At 39.3% G+C, this 16530-nt stretch overlaps 1 protein-coding gene across 9 annotated transcripts in view; it reads left to right on the forward strand.

Moving 5' to 3' along the window:
- The window catches only part of USP54 (ubiquitin specific peptidase 54), a 90962-nt gene that overhangs the window by 30714 nt on the left and 43718 nt on the right, over window positions 1-16530 (forward strand). For 8 of the 9 annotated variants that reach the window (XR_001920208.2, XM_008924301.3, XM_018069033.2 and 5 more), the window contains exons 2-3: window positions 11007-11847; window positions 14508-14600. Coding sequence is in view for 8 of the 9 variants with exons in the window: in XM_008924301.3 (XP_008922549.2) it covers window positions 11701-11847; window positions 14508-14600 (240 nt within the window). In the remaining variant the exon portion in view is untranslated. Of the gene's footprint in view, window positions 1-11006; window positions 11848-12761; window positions 12960-14507; window positions 14601-16530 lie in introns of those variants that run through there. The other variant, XM_018069032.2, reaches the window with a different exon arrangement.

Genomic DNA, 16530 nt, shown 5'->3' on the forward strand with positions numbered 1-16530 from the left:
AGTACTAGAAATTTTGCTTTTTTAAAAAGAGAAGATTGAAAAAAACCTAGGGAAAACAAAATGAAACTAAGCTTGTGTGCAACTTTGTTACCACCTATATCTCAGCTTCCCAGCCAGTCAGTCACTGAGTGACCCCAGATGTCTTAGCAGAAATGTTGTGCCATGTCTGAGATCAGCCATACCCCAGTCCCTGGAGCCCTCATCTTTGAACACCCCTGATCTCCCCAAGAGGGAAGATGGGACCATACCCGTGCCCCCAAGGGTGATGTGTGGCACAGCCACACTCCTAAGAATCACAGACATAATTAGAAGCCAGAAACCAATGCTTACATAAACAGTGTCATCCTGAGACCCAGTTACTTTCCCATTCCCTGTTGCGTGTGATGGAGCAGAAGAACCCCTAGAGCTGCGGTTGTCTCTTGCCTGAGACCTTTCCCCAAAACTTCTCTGTACTCCAGCCCTGTTCCCTGAGGCACTTTGCTTTAGAGGTGACACACATCATTGTAGGCTGGGCATTTTTCTCTTCGGGGGAAAAAAAGGTGAACTGAGTACACAGAATAGAACATATGAATTTAGGATAGTGTGCTTTCTAAATTTCATGTGTTCTGTGCTGGACTAAGGCAGGAGCTGTGTAATCCTTTGTGTATGTGGTTTTTGCCAGGCACATGTGTTTAGTTTCACAAGTGATTTTGGCCATCAGTGCAGGATGAGATTTGGGAGAGTAACAGAAGTAGCTGCTTGCTTTTCTGTAGAGCTCAGACCCACAGCAGCATTGAAACTGAAAGGAATTAAAGGAGATCTCTGAAGTAAGCATCCTTTTATTTAGAGGCTGAAATCCTATTGTGATGTTGAGCTAGACTGCAGTTTTCTGTAGCTACTCTTTCAGTGTTGAATTTAGTGGCTTTAACATTTGTTGTTGGCTGGGTAATTTGCAGTGCTGTCAGGTCAGGCCTTGTTTTCATATATGGTGGCTTGTGTACATATGCTTAAATTTACTCCTTTTCATTCTGTTTTAAAATAACAACAGCAACAAGTTCTTTTAAGGGTGTTTCCACATGTACCAGTTTGTTAAATGTATTATAACTTCCTGGGCACCTTAATAATTCTGTTTTAATTTCATCTTTAACAGGCTTCTTCCAGTTGCAAAAAAATCTCTTGTGACTTACCTTTTCATGATCTTTTTCTGGCAATGAGCAATCTGCAAGTTATGCAGAAGGACTCCTTCCAGGGTATATACTTGCTCTTGAGTGCTTCCTGTTTTGTTTTTTTGGTGGTTTTTTTGGGTTTTTTTGTAGGGAGCTTCTGGTGCCACTCAGTAGGGTCATTTTATTGCCAGGCAGAGAAAAAATAAATCAAAGCTGTTGACATCATTCTTCTTTTTCTTACCCCAACACCCAACTGGTCTGTTCAGCTTGTATTATACTGCATTTGCACAGCTTCTGCTTCTGTGACCCATTAGGACAGAGCCTGCCTGTGCTTAACAAGAGTCTCTTTCATGCTTTGTGGATCTCTCCAGGCCACAGCAGGACACAAAATAATCCCTTTTGCATTTGGTAGTTTCACGGTACTTTTCTGGTAAAGATGAAATAACCTTTCTGAATGCAAACAATAACATCATCTCCATAAGCCTGGTTTTAATACAAGGTAATTGTGTCATTGTTTCTGCTTTTTATAAAATGAACAGCATTTTGTTCGGGGTTTTTTTCCCTCAACAAATTCCTTACAGATTTTAATACCTTAAAATGTTGGGAAGAGTTTTATAAGCTCTTTAAATCAATATGGAAGTAGTTTCTTATGGTAGCATCTGGTAAGACTTAGAGAACCACTCTCTTTGAATCGTAATTTAGAAATTTGAGTTCAGACTTTGAATTCAAAGAGGCCAGAGTTCTGTGAAAATTAGTGTGCAAATCTCATGGCTTCACCTTACTATTAGTTCTAACATAAAATGAAAGATCTGTATTTCAGAAAACTTGCTTATACAATCTACTTTGACATGTGAAGTTTCTGTCTGTGTATATTATGTGTATTCTCTAATATTTGAGTTTCTGTAGTGTGTTTGATGAATATACTGTGTATGATAGTCAAGGAATCTTTTGACTGTTTTAGTCATTTACTCCAACTTTAACATGGTGAAATAGGTTAGACTTGGTTTGAAGACTTTTATTACAACTGCTTGATTAACAGATATCAGAGTGGTTTTGTTCTCCAAAATATTTGTTCCAGTACATCTTTCAGAAGATGTCTTATACCAGAAGAATTTAAGCAATTTGTCCATTTGTAAGGGGCTTCTCAGTGACAGTAAAATTTCAGGTAATGGAGTTAGCTGCACATCCTGTTATACAAGGGCTCCTTTCCTGTATTTGCAAGAATCATTACATGACCTTGCCTGTGTTTGATGATTAGCTGCAAGTTCAGGACTGTTATGAGTTCAGTTGTCATTACCCTCTTCTTTAAAACACACAGGGCCCAGTAAAATGGCTCTTTACTTGATGAGATGGTGTGGTGGAATGAGTCTGCAGCTGGGGAGAGGCACAGTATGTCCATGGCTGTTGGCTCAGCCAGCAGTGGAGCAGTTGGCCAGGTCAGGTCTTGAAGTGCAGGAACCACAGGGACACCGTGGTAGCATATGACAAACACTTTTATTTGCTACTTTGGGATGTAAAATTCCGAGGTTTGATCATGTCTATTTGCTCCCTGTTTAGAAAAGGAAAAGACCCAGCTCACCAACTTGCAGAGAGAGTCTTTTCCTCTATAATTTCCCTAAATGCCTCAGTCAGATGTTTTCTTCTGCTGGTCTCCTGGTTGTACAGAAAACAAGAAATGAGGCTTAGAGTTCTGCTCCCCCTGCTTGTCTGTTCCTGGTTGTTAGTGAGGTGTGTGGTGTCATGGTATGTTTTCCCCAACCTGTTTGTTTGTTTTACTCTTTCCATATGCTGTTAACTGCTGTTGGATATGGAATGTTTTGATTCAGTAAGCTTTTTCTTGTGGTATGTGGAAATGTTTTTCCTACTCAGGTTTGGAAGTCTTCTGTGGGTTTTGTGGCAAAATGCTTCTGTATCCAAAGCCAAATGAAGCAAAACCGAGTTTCCCTGTTCCTATTAGTTATACTTCTTCCTCTAAAACTAAATAGTAATGATCTTAAACTCAGCTTATGTGTGCTTGTGCACACTCGTGATTCTGCTGAAGTGTTATTTATAACTATACAGCACAGATGATTGCTTAAAAAAAGAGAAATAATCAGCATGTTGTGGATGCTGGGTGCATGGTTTTATATTTTTATGTGAAGTATGAATCTGTATAATGTTCTGCAGTGTAGCAGTGCTCCTTCTGCTTGTCAGTTTTAGCAAAACAGGGGGAAAAATTATGTAAGTATCTAATACTGGGACCCAGCACAAGCACCATAAACTGCTGCTCACTCTTTCTTTACTCTCTGTTTATATGAGTTCCTCTGAACTGCTTTAGTTTTGCAACTTGGTATGTTATTAGTCTGTCAAGAACATGAGAGCTGCAAGCTATCCTGATATGTGGTAATGGTGGTATAGATAAAACACAAAATACAGTGAATTAATAGTTTGAGAATAGTCTAGAACTATTCTTTTAAGACCAAATACTATACTGAGCTAAGAGAAAAGAGGGAGGGAATAAATGCTTTTATGGTACTAACAAATACATTGTCTGGCCCCAGCTGTTGATCACAAGCGAGGTGGGATTGGTTGCCCACCCTTTGGGGAGGTTTTCACTAGGCAGTGGTATCAAAAAGTCCATTAAGTGCTCGTGTTCGAGAAACTGATATCTGCTCTGGGTGTCATCTTTTCTCTTGAGCACTACCTGGACACAACAGTATTTGAGATTCTTAACATATCAGTGGAAAGACCTATTTTTCCCACCCAAAAACTCCATCTATTTGGTCAAAGTCTATTGCTGCTCTCAATGTGTTGCTGCCTTTGCTTAATCTGCATTGTTTCCTTTGAAATCAAAGTACTAATGGTGCCTGACTTCTTCTGTTTGTTGGTTTTCTTGCAAAATCCATTTCTTGTTTACTCATGGTTGCATTCTATATGGATATTTGTGTATTAACACATTCAGTTGTTCCAAACTTAATTGAAATCAAGGTATAATAAATAGAGTTTAATGAAACAGGGTTTTGTGGTGCTATAATGTAAAGAGTATGATTTGGGAGTTGATAGCTACTGATTTCTGTTTTAAGCTAGGAATGGGGTGTGAAGATTGACAGGAGAACTCATAGTTATAACAAGGTAGCAGTTACAGTTACAGAAGAGGAAGAATTTTTCTGTTCAGCAGTGAAAATCTGCAAGGTCAGGAAAAGAATGGCAGCACGATTTAGGATTTAAAAAGTTACCAGTCAATAAGCCTTATATTGTTGGATACTACTGACTACTTAAAGGTTCTAGGAACTCTTAGGTCATTGTTGGGCTGGAATTTACAAGCCAAAGTGGAAAACTCTTGTTTTCTTGGGTCAGTGGTATTATAGGAAGAGAGATGAGGTTTATTTTTTTGTTAATAAGATGCCGTAGGAGAAAGGGCCTTGAAATCTTTTTGCAGTAGCTCATGGCTATATAATACAGAATTTTGCAGTCAAAATGTTTATATCTGGAGGCTGAATCCAATACTGAATTCATCTTGCAGCTCCCTTTGGAAAGCCAAGGTGAAGTTTGAAAAGGGAATAACTGGCAGCTGAGTGTTCTCTAGAATCAAACTAGAACCTTCCATTTCACCATATGGTTGACAGCTGCCCTGTTCCTATTTGTCATGATTTTCTCTGTTATGCAGGATTGATTGGTGATGTTTAACTGCTTTTGAACACTTGCATAACATTTGAAGCTGCTGTGTTTTTTCTCATTTATCTAAACTCCACAAGTTCCATGTGGAGTGGGATGAAAAGCTGGCTTCACCCCCCCTTCCTCCTTGTGAAATGTCTAGCACCAGGTCTAAGGGAACATAGGGTGTTTTTTAAATGCAGGCTTGGGAGAATAAACTTAGATTTCATGTAGAAAGTAATACCAAACTTGAGAATAAGCACTTTGGAAATCCAGGTGTGTTAAGATGCAGCTTTTATTATCATGTATGGCAGTCTTAAAAGAGCTGCACAACTGTGAAGGGGAGATCTGAAGGGAGTGCAGATTGTTTTGAAAGGGTTTGAATTTCCTTAAGGTTGGGCAGACTTTCTTAATTTTACGTATGTTCTTTCCTTCTTCAACTCTCAGAGAAAAGTTGCTGAGATAGCAGGGCTGTGTAATATAAAGGGGGGCTGCTGCTTCCAAAGGTTTTCAGAAGTAGGCTGTGGGTTTGTGTGCCTCCATTCCCTGGAACCTTCACAGCAAATGCATGTTCTGAAAGTACTGTGGTGGATGAGAGAAGTGGTTATTAATATCATGGTTTTGATATGAGTAGAAGTTTTATCCAGGGAGTAAAGTGTGTTTTGGCAATAAGCCCCACACAAAGTAAATCATGTGACATTTGCATCTCTAGTTCTGGCCTCCACTTTCTCATTATTTGTCTTCTGACAGAAGCCCTTTATTACTCAAATTTATAAAACTATGATTTTATAAATTGCAGTGTCTAAGAAGAGATACTTTACTCCAGAAGCTTCTAGATCATCTTGCAGGCTAAGTTATTGTTGATCAGAAAAGGCCATAATGCTGACTTTAGATAAGTAGACCTGTGTGTTTGGCCTTTTTCTTTATTTATTTTATTTGTAATTTGCCTTTGAATAATTGTCATGTTGTATTAGAGCTCTTTACTGGATGAGTATTAATAGCTTTTCTTATTATTTGAAAGCCAGCTGAATACTTTGAGTCTTCTTAACTACTTTATGAAACTCTGGACATGGCTACCCTACTGTCCCAATAGCTCTGTAGGATAAGTGACAATTCTGAACAAAAGTCTACATGGTTGTAAGTTTGCACAGAACACAGGTGATTATCAGCTGAGGTCCTTCTTTCAGGAAGGGCTGCAGAAAAGACTTTATAACCTTGGGGGAGAACCTGCAGGCATGTGGGAAGAAACTCCCTTGAGCCTGAGAGGTAGAAGGTAGAAATTTTCAGCCTTCCACCATCACTGAACCTTCTGCAGTTCAAAGCCAATGGCTTTCTGCTGGTGGGTTTTTTTTGGCTTTTTTTTTTTTTTTTTTTTTTTTTGTGAAAGATGCTCTTTAAATAGAGTTGGCTGACTGTCAGGCTTAAAATCAAATGATTCAGATTAGGTAAGTGTTTGCAAGATTTCATTACACTGTTTTAAGAGGCAGTCCACTGGAGTCTTATAAAACCCATGAGCATTTTGGATGAAGGAGCTGGAGAACTGTATCTGCTCTAAAGAGTATTTTCATGCAGTATGAAGCTATACTTGACCCCAGGAGCTTGCAGAGTCTCACTTCGGGGTGTTTCTGCAGAGTGTGGTCTCTCCATGCCCCTTGCTGGTCCGAGCAGATAACAGGAACATATTTGTTTTCATATTTCATGGGTTATTTATTGGTTTGAAAAGTCTGTATAAGAACAGACTCTTTCTTCATAGAATTGTTCAGTTTTTTCCTTCCAATCACTGTAGAAGCAGTAAGGTGTCTACAGTAATGCCAGCATTCCCACTTCAGGCAATTTGACCCATCAGTGTCCTGATTACAGGATCGTGGTTGGTAGCTGAAAAAATACCTTGCTAGTGACCAAAATTAGATCTTTGTTATGCTGGTTTCTTGCTGTTCTGTCTGCTCCTTTCAGTTTTGTTTTCCATTATCATGAGGTGATCTCTCAGAAATGACCTTTATTGTGTCCTCTGGGAAACCTTTAATCAGGTTTGAGTACCCCTACTCTCTGAAATAGCACATCTGTGGATTTAGGGAAACTTTTGGGTTTAGTTTTCACTCCAGGATCATTTTGATGGTCTTTAGTAACAACTTTTAGCCAAACATTTGGATAATTACTTTTGCATCAGTTAAGTGGAAGGATTGGTGTTTGAAAGAGCATTTATCTTAACCTTCAGAAATTCTGAGTATATTTTCCAGCAAGATTCTGTGAAGTTAGCCTAAGTCTCTGATCCTCAAAGCTTTGTTGTAACTTTACAGCACTTGAGAGACTGAGAATTGTGCAATAGCAGAATGAAAAAGAAGGAAGACCAGTATGAGTCTGTTCTGGGCATGAGTGGCACTGTAAGGTGCTGTCAGTTCCTGGTTCCACCCAGTGGGCACAAGTAGCACAGAGCCAGGTAATTAAGTTGTTCCTTTAAGAGGAAAGAGTGTTAAGTGGGTGTAAGCTTGATAGGAAAAGCATTACAGACTCATCCCCACCCCTTTCTCCCAGCATTGCAATCAAGACTGAGAAAACTCATGCATAAAGCAGAAATTTTTTTTCCTCTGTTGTCCCATTTCTACTGTCAAAAAATTCTTGGTAATAGAGATGAATGGAAATCTATCATTTTGTAGTTGTACTTTATCATCTAGGTGTGCAAATAAATCTGTCCAGTATTTCTGGCTAGCTAAGAATCTTAAAAAGAAGAGACATCCTCAAAGAGGAGGAAGCCATCCCTCCCCTCTTTGGTTGTGCAGCAGCTGATGTCTGTGAGGAATGTTTACCTTTGAGGTCACTGCCTTGTTCATTCTTTTCTTCATCCAGCCTCATGGTTACTTGGTATTGGGAACTCTTACCATCCCTCTATTTTATTTCATCACCTTCAAGATTGAATTTAAAGTGACTCGCAAAGCTGACTATCTTTTGGGGTGTCTAAACTGTAAATGAAGGTCCTAATATTGATAACTCTGCAATTAAATATAATTTAATCCATGCAGAAGTTAGCAAATGCTTTCATCATTGCAACTACATGGAGAAAGTGTGTTCTCAAGCCTCTAGTTCTAAAAACTTTCCCTCTAGCTGAGAACAGGCATGAGATCAGTCAATGGGATCATTCTTGTGTTTCTTCAGTGGAAGAGCCACACTGTCAGAAACCATCTGGGCGAAAAGTTTCACCAAACCCCATTGTCTTGGACATGTCTGTCTTTCTTCTTTTCTTGTTATGAAAAAATATTTAAATAAGGGATTTAAAAGCTGTTTCTCACCATTTAGGCTTTCAGAGATGTCGGGGCATGGGAAGGGACAATTTGCCCTTAACACCATTAATCTAATCCCTAGCACCAGAAGAGGTGGTAGGATCTTGGGGATGAGGAATCTCTTCTCTAAAATCACACACATTCACACATTGAAGCATTTACTTTGGTTAGTATTTTGAAAGTTTCTTTAGAAATAAAGTAATGAACAGTAAATTCTAGACTTCCTGCTTTTATTTAATAGTGTGAGAAATACTTAGTTGGTGGTTTCAGCCATACCTAGTGCTAAATGGAAGCATCTCCTTTCCTGAACAGGTTGTTCTAATTCAGCCATGTGCCTGGAAATGGGGGTTCAAGCAATAGCCTAAAATGTTTGGAGAGACATGAGACTGCAGTAAGAAAGGGGTGTTACATTTCCCCCCCCCCCTTCAAATGAACTGTGATAGTGGGACCTTGCCAGAGAACAAAGGATGCAAGTTGAGATGTTATGTTTCTTTATGATTGATTTAGCAAGGGAATATGGAGATGAACAGGGTCTTGAAATCTTGTAGAGTGCTGTGCTGTGCTGGCAAAGGACAGCCTCGCCTTTCTTCAGGCCAGAAGTACATGCTGAACCATGGCCAGCTTTGCTTTGGGGGTGTGTTGCTGGAGTGATGCCCCGTGCCTCTCTTGTCTGCTCAGCCTATCTCTGAGCCTTCCCTGGTTCCTGAAGAAAGCTGCTACCAAACAGCACGAATTGATGGGATAAGCTAGAATGTTGGGTTTACTTTTTGATTATATACTCTTTCTTAATATTTTATTTACTCATTATTATAACATTTGTATAACATTTGTTTAACATGAGCTGGTATATAATGTTAATAAGTTTTTTAGAGTTTGGCACATTGTGAAGCTGCCTCCAGAGATCTGGTTTTGTCCTAACTGGGTGGTTACCAGCTTCAGTGTTTTCTGCTTGTTCATAGCTTTGCAAGGTCCACGTAGCCAAATGAGCAAACTGAACTTGCTCCTGTGAGCGATCACGGCCAACGTGTGCTAAGAAGTCTGTCCTGCTAAGCCTGTGCAGTTGCAGTGCAGGTACTAAGCTTGCACAGATACTCTGAGGGTTTGGGCCAGCTCAAAGTAGTCTTGCTGCAACGACAGGCGAAGTACAAAGCCTATAATCTTGATTCTGGTTCCAAGACAATAAAAAATTGTATTCGCTTTGTCATAACTGAGACGGCTTGGCTCAAAAAGTACTTAAAAGTTAGTTTTACAGCCCATTTTGAGAACAGAGTCTTGTTTTGAAGTTCACTGAAAAGGTGCTGGTCTCAGCTGTGCATCTTGGGCATGTTTTGGATTGCATTTTTCATTTTTTTGTAGGTGCTGCAGAAAGAAGACAGTGCTTGACTCAGTGGTTTTTGTGAGGCAGCGCTGCCTGTCTTGGCTCATTCCTCGCAGCGTTCTGCTCGGTCTCTGTGGTACAGGCTTAACCATTGCACCTATTGCAAGTGGTGTTGGTTTATAGAGATCCCTGTTGCTTGAAACTGAATTAGCTCACACGGTCTGGTTGGCTCATGGTTCATTAAGGGATTGAGCAAAGAAAGGGGGCTGAGGGTGAAATTGCTTTGAAATGAATCCCGTGTGTAGGTTCAGCGCTCAGGAATGTTGTGCGACAGGCATGGTAATGGTCTGTGTCTGCAGGCTTGCAAGCACATCTAAAATTTTGCATGGCACATTGGCAACCAAGAAGACTGTTCATCTGTATGTAGATATTTGCCTGCCTTACAGCAGTGCTGAGACTTCATTAATATTTGTAGAATGCATTTAACAGAAGTACAAAGAAAAGGGAATGTGTTAGGCTGCTGTAACCCATTTGCAGATATTGAGGAAGTTCTTTTCTGTGTTTTGAGAGAAGATGAAGAATTTGTAATTGTGAGGAAGGTGAAAAATGTGCCTTTGTGGATACCCAGGATATCTTTGTAAAGTATTATTCTCTTAGTTAATTTTGCTGATGGACGAACTCTACATATGTCTATTTTGTAGTGACTTCATACTGCAATTAATACTTGAGTACATTTGGATTAGAGTCATCTTGCTCATACCAGCCATAATAGGTAATTTCAGTTGTTATTAGATGTATCAAAAATGGGATAATCCTAAACGTCATTGGGAATGTCCATGGAAAATATTATGCAAGTTTCTGTATGTATGGGTGGACTACACTTGGAAAACTTTATAAAAGTGTTTTACCATGAATCTCATAGTTCCCCTTCCTAGGGATTTCTTAAATAATTCTGGTTTTTTCTACATTTTTGGCGATGAGGGAAAAAGTGAACTTGCGATGGGAAGAGCAGTTTCTATTGAATAATTCTTCTGACTTCTTCAGAAGCATCTGTGTCTTTTGGAAGACATCATATATCCCATGTACCTAGATTAAGCGGCATTTTAGACATACATAAAGTTTCTGGTGGTGAAAGTTTGGAGACTGCTTTTGTTCTGAAGAGAGCTGTGGGCTGCTGAGTCAGGGATGAGCCTTGTGCATGTCTTCTTGGCCTTCCAAGTTCAGTGCAAAAGCCCAGTTCTGGGGTGGACAGCACGTGTTCACAGAATCACAAATCCTTGTACAACTGCTTGAATGAATGAGAGCTCTTATAAAAAAATTAACACTACGGGATTGTAAAGGATATGTATGAAAACTGCTGTGGGGTTCACTTGAATGTTGTATTTTGTTTTTTTAATCTAACTTCCTTCTCTAACCCTTCTAACATACTCCAAGCCCCCTTGCTTTTACATGCTTTTCTAGTAATTCTCTGTTCAGTATTTTATTTTTCGGGTGGAGGAAGGTTTATATTTTTTGCTTTGTCTCAGAAGATTTAGTGTATTGTGGGAGGTGAGGCAACACTGGTCTTGGCAGAACACCGCAAAACCAAGAGAGTAATTAAATGACGCAAGCCTTTGATTATTTTTCTCTCTCAAGCTTTCTGGCACGGCTGGGCATTCCGATTGCAAAAGGAGGATCAAGAGAAGAAATGTCTAAAGATCGCACGCAGAATTAGAAGAACTGTGTTGGAGACTTTCTGCTTCTTTGCAGCTCTTCGCTCTCAAGTTGTGGAATTGCTTCTTTTTCCCCTGTGAGGATAATGTCTCTCTCATCACCCAAGATAGATGTGACTGAAAGGGAGCTGCCAAGGTTGCGGTTTGATTTTGGTTTCTTTGCACCCTTACTAATTGGATTTTTCCCGTCTTCTGCGGGAGGATTATAGAAGGATTACAGAAGCTGGGGTTTTTGGGGTGTGGGAGGTAGCTGTTGTTTTTCTTCCCTTGCTTCTGGGACCTCCTTGACTTGCCATTTGTTACTGCCTGTTCGGAAAAGGGAGAAGCAGCATAACAGATGAACTTGCATGACCATGGATTCCTTCCCTTTGCAAACGTTGTATGTGGCTGCTCGTAAGAGAGGTTTTTGCATACGTAAGCAGCAAATGAAGAATAGCATCCCAGGCTGGATTTAAAAGAAGCAAATTGTGTCCTGGCAAAAGGATAAATACAGTTTAAACTATAGTTTAAAGAAGATTGGATGTTGTTCCAGTTTCAAATTTTTTGAAAGGAGGGGTCTGATCAAGTCAAATATTCTGCCAGCCCAAACCTGCATTTTCTACAACTGAAACTGGAAGATGTCTTGGAAAAGAAATTACTTTTCTGTGGGTCGGGGGAATGTGCAGGGCATGTTTACTCCACGAAATACCACCTCAATAGCACCCAGTAAAGGTCTCAGCAATGAACCAGGACAGAACAGTTGCTTCCTGAATAGTGCGCTACAGGTAAGAGCATAGAATAAAGAATGTTTCTGTCTTTGCCCTCTGTCTGTTGCAGTATTTTCCTGGGCTTGACTGTGGAACAAATATAGCCAAACTTGAGTACATAATTGCTTATGGGCCTGGATAGAATAAAGCTACATTTGGAAATGCAGATTAGTTGAGTTATAGAACAACTTTTTTAATTTTCAGGTTTTCTTGGTGAAATCAACAGCATATACATAGTCATCATTTACTGTACTTGAATGTCTTGTGTAAACTTGTAGTGTGTCAACCAAAGATAAAAATATATGTAGAAAATTTATTTTAAAATAGTAGAATATTGCATAGCTTGTAATATGTATACTCCTTAAAGTAAATTTAACTTTTTTGTTGAACCAGTCAGGTTCAAGGTTTGATAATGCCTATACAAGATCTTTTTTATGTAGTTCAGTTTTCTTTCTAACTGCTGATTTGTAGCTTAGTTTAAATGATTGAGTGTTTACCTTTTGATTTAAAAGAAAAACTTTTTCCAGTGCCAAATGCAGTGGGGTGGTTTGGCTGCTGTAGAGGTATTGTCACCATTTAGATGTTTTGAATGTCTGATGGTTGAGATTCAGTTGTTCTGGCAGCAGAGTTTAACACCCCTTCTCCACATCAGTTTCCATCCCTTCTTATGGCTTGTCTGTGCAGCACAGACTGTGTCATTGTGGGTTTGTTTTTCTATTTCCTTTTTTTCCTATGGGCACAATCAGGTTCTTGACTAACTTCAAGCTTCCAGATAACCCCCATACAAATATGTGTACCTATGACCCTCAATAGGCCTAATGTGTTAGGAAATACAGGACTACATGCAAAGAGAAGCTATAACAAGAAAAGTGGAGTTTCCAGTGATGTTCTGTATCAGTTACCTTTACTAAGCTGTAAGGTGTAATCACTGACTGCCTCCTAATACCAAGTTACTCTGAACCTAGGTCAGAACTAAGTAGACCCTGACACCAACTGCATGCCATGCATGAAGATGGAAGTGTATGGCGTGGCCTTTAGTCTCCTACAGAAACCCTTTTCTTCTAAAGCTCAAGAGAGATAGGACACCACAACTACTTAAAAGCAAAGCTGAATTTAAAAAAAGAAAGATGGTAATAATTCCATAAAGTATATACTTCTGGGGCTTATCTTAATTTTTTAACACTCAGTCTAAAATGCTCTTGAATGTTTGTTGCTCCTTATTTTTAAGAATTTCTATAAACATTCAGGATAAACTCTAAAGGCAATTACATAAAAAAATTGGACTGATTCCTAAATGTAGTTTTTTTGTCCTTTTGTAAAGACTGTAGTAGTTCTTCAGGAATGTTGTGTGTAATCAAATGTTTCCAAGGCTTATGTTGCCTCCCAGGCCCTTAAGTATAGGGAGAGTTCGAGTATAAACATAGCCATGGCAATTCTGAAGTTTTAGGAAATTTTACAGACTGTATTTAAAAATGTGGTTACTGAATATTACATACTGTTATGGTTTAGGTAACAAATTTTTCCATTTGGAAACACTTGTTGAAACCAGCACAAATTTTTTCAGGGTGCTAAACTTTGTCTAGCCAGTTGCTCCGGACAAATTCATCAGGAATAAGACACTGGGCTCCTCTGTGCTAACAAAGCATTTAACCAGCACACGGCAGCCCAGACCTTGCTGCTCTGTCCGGAACCTGGCAGGACGTGATTTAGGTCAGGGCTTCTTTCAGTGCAAGCTTCTGCTTTCTCAAAGGCTGGTGGCTCTGAGGGTTACAAGAAAGTCCAGTTATTGTCAGTTGAAGCTGAAATAGCCAGGGCTCACCACATTTATGCATAAAGAGCAGACTGTGAAACACCTCAGAGATGGGTATTTTCACTGTTTTACAGATAAAAATTTTAAGTTTCCCAAGAGTGGACAGATTTAGTGGTAAAACTTAAGAATAAAACTTGGTGCTGTTAGAGCAAACGTCACCACTCGCTGTTGCTACCAGAACATATAAAAACCTGCTTGGTTTGCTGTGCTGTGACCCTACGTGGTCACACACCTGATATTACCACCATACCTGTCCTGAGAGAAAGGTACAGCTGCCCAAACAGGTTAGGGTTAGAAATCTGCCAGTAATCAAGGCCTGTAAGTGCACTTTCTGATGGTAATATTGGGCATAATGGCTTTTAACATTTTGCCATTTTTACTTGCGAGAACTCCGTAATATGTTTGCTGTTGGTCCTCCATTTTTCCAGCATTTAGTCTTTCTGCTCAGAAAAGAAAGCTGCACAGGAGGTGGAGGAACGCAAGAGTTTTGGCCCCAGCAGTGGATGGGGTGTCCTTTTGGCTGCTCTACCCAGCTGGCCAGCACAGGGGAGCAGTCAGGGAAGGTGCTGTTTAAGCCAGCACTGCCACATAGACAAAGAAGAGAGTTTTCTAATCTAAAAGCACGTGGCAAGAAATTCAGAAGGAGATTCTATTGTAAATTAACATGTGTGAAGGTTACAGCTAAAGAAGAAAGCTGAAGATGTCAACTTGCAGTTACATAAAAGGCATCCCTTTTTAAAGGTGATGTTCACTGATAACATTAGTGTACTTCCGGGATTATTTAGCATGTACTGTTTTAATCAGAGGTTTATGCAGTGTTTTATTTTATATATTCATAAAATTGGCTGTGCTGCTTTTTGTGTTTCAGGTTCTCTGGCACCTGGACATTTTTCGCCGCAGTTTCCGGCAAATCACAACGCACAAATGTATGGGTGATTCTTGCATCTTCTGTGCTCTTAAGGTAAAAGTTAGAAATGAACTGAAAACCATTTTTAGAAAAGTTGAACAGAAATATTTATGATACTTGATTAATGTATATAATCAAACTTTCACCTGAAAATTTGGGAGAGCAAATATAAATCTGATAGCTACTGATCCAAGATGCTTATAGTACTGCCTTTAAAATTTGTTCAGATACAAGGGCTCTTATCAATGGCATGCAGGTTATTGTGAGACTCCTTGTTTGAAAGATTAGTTCAGGCAGTAAAATAATTTTGCTTAATTTTTTCCAATTTGCCATTTGGTGTACAAATACAGTACTGGATACAGTTAGTATGCTCATCAGCATTTACCTGTCCCTTTAGAACTACTTTAAATGTCAGGATGGAGAAGGCAATCTGTCTTTAAGCCTTTCTGTTCAAACCTGTTGATTATGTAAGACTAAAAGGGTATTTTCTACTGTAAGTATTGATGTCTGCATTAAATGGCTCCACTCTTTGTAGTCTCTGTTTTAAAAAACATCAATTCTGTTTGTAGATGCAGATGCAATAGCTGACTGTCATAGAGGCTGCCTGGACAGTAAGATCTGAATGCTAACTCTGCTTCTGAGTACTGCTATTTACTTGAGTCAGTTGTGCAATCCTGTGTCTCCATTTGTCTCTACCAATTAATTTGTAGCACTTTGGGTTTTTTTGTGGCCTCCTTTCTAAGTTTTACTTCTTCAAACCCACTGCTTCTTGTGGGAGAAGTGGACATGATGCAAACATGATGAAAATACCATCTTTAATCTTCCTGAGCAGTGATTTTTCTTTCTGAAATCAAGACTGAGACTTTGATCACAAATGGGTTATAAAATCCAACTAAGTATATAAATTAATTGTGGTAGAATTTATTGTGTCAAGTATTATGTGTGCAGTAATGAAAAGCACAGACAGTGTATCTTACAAATGTGGCAAAATAGTGCAAGGTTTAAATTAGGATCATCTGATGTTGATACAGGCAATAGTTATGGTATAATAGCTGTCTTGCTACTGTTAAGTGACTTTACAGGTGCTCTGGTAGAGATAGGCTTGAAATGAGTTATCTGGTTAGTTTTTGGGCTGTTGTTAAGGGGTTTTCCTTTGCACAGCAAAGAGGAGACTATTAAGGCATGAAGTGGAGTTATTTCCTTCTGAAGGGAAATTTGTCTCAAGATATATCTGTTGAAATGACAGGACAGGATGATATTTACAGCAATATCATCAGAAGAGGATATAACAGTGGGTTAGGAGCAAGATGGCACATCCAGACAAGAAAAAGATGGAGTATTAAATATATCCCCTTCCTTATAGGGAAGTGGCAAGACTTAGTCATGATCTGGTTTGAGTTCATTAAGTTCAGTGGAATAAATAATTTGAAGGTATTTCTTGGATCATGCCCTTGAGTGTTGCCAAGGGATTGTTGGCGTTCTTTGTTAGCTGAGGTCAGAAAGAAAAGGATTTAGGAAATCACCATCAATGTAAGCTTTTGCTGTTCTGGGGTTTAACCTAACAGCAAGATATGCCAAGGAAATACCAGGAGATCAGACAGGTTCTGCCGTGGTTGAAAGTAGGTTCTCAACTCTGCATCAGACTCCTGGTTTTAATATAAAGATAATAGTTAAAAGTCTTTCTCTGCAAGAGTACTGGAAAAGAGGGAGAGGGATGTGAAAGGATATTACGGGAAATGGGGAGGATGGGTCTTTGTGGAACTGGTCTTGAAAGATGAACTGTGGACAAAGATGCATGTGGATTAGCAGTACCACTATGAGAAGGTAAACACTACAGTAAGACTGGAAGATGACAGGATCTCTGTATTTTAATATGTATTAAAAGCAGACATTGGGTCAAAGAGTGTTTAGTTTTGTTGGTAAAATCCTTGCTTTTGATGTCTTGAAGTGTGTGGTAAGCTATTATAAACTTGGAAGTGACAGG

This window comes from Manacus vitellinus, unplaced genomic scaffold, assembly GCF_001715985.3.
Source record: "Manacus vitellinus isolate BGI_N305 unplaced genomic scaffold, ASM171598v3 scaffold_15_pilon, whole genome shotgun sequence".
NCBI classification, from domain to species: Eukaryota; Metazoa; Chordata; class Aves; order Passeriformes; family Pipridae; genus Manacus; species Manacus vitellinus.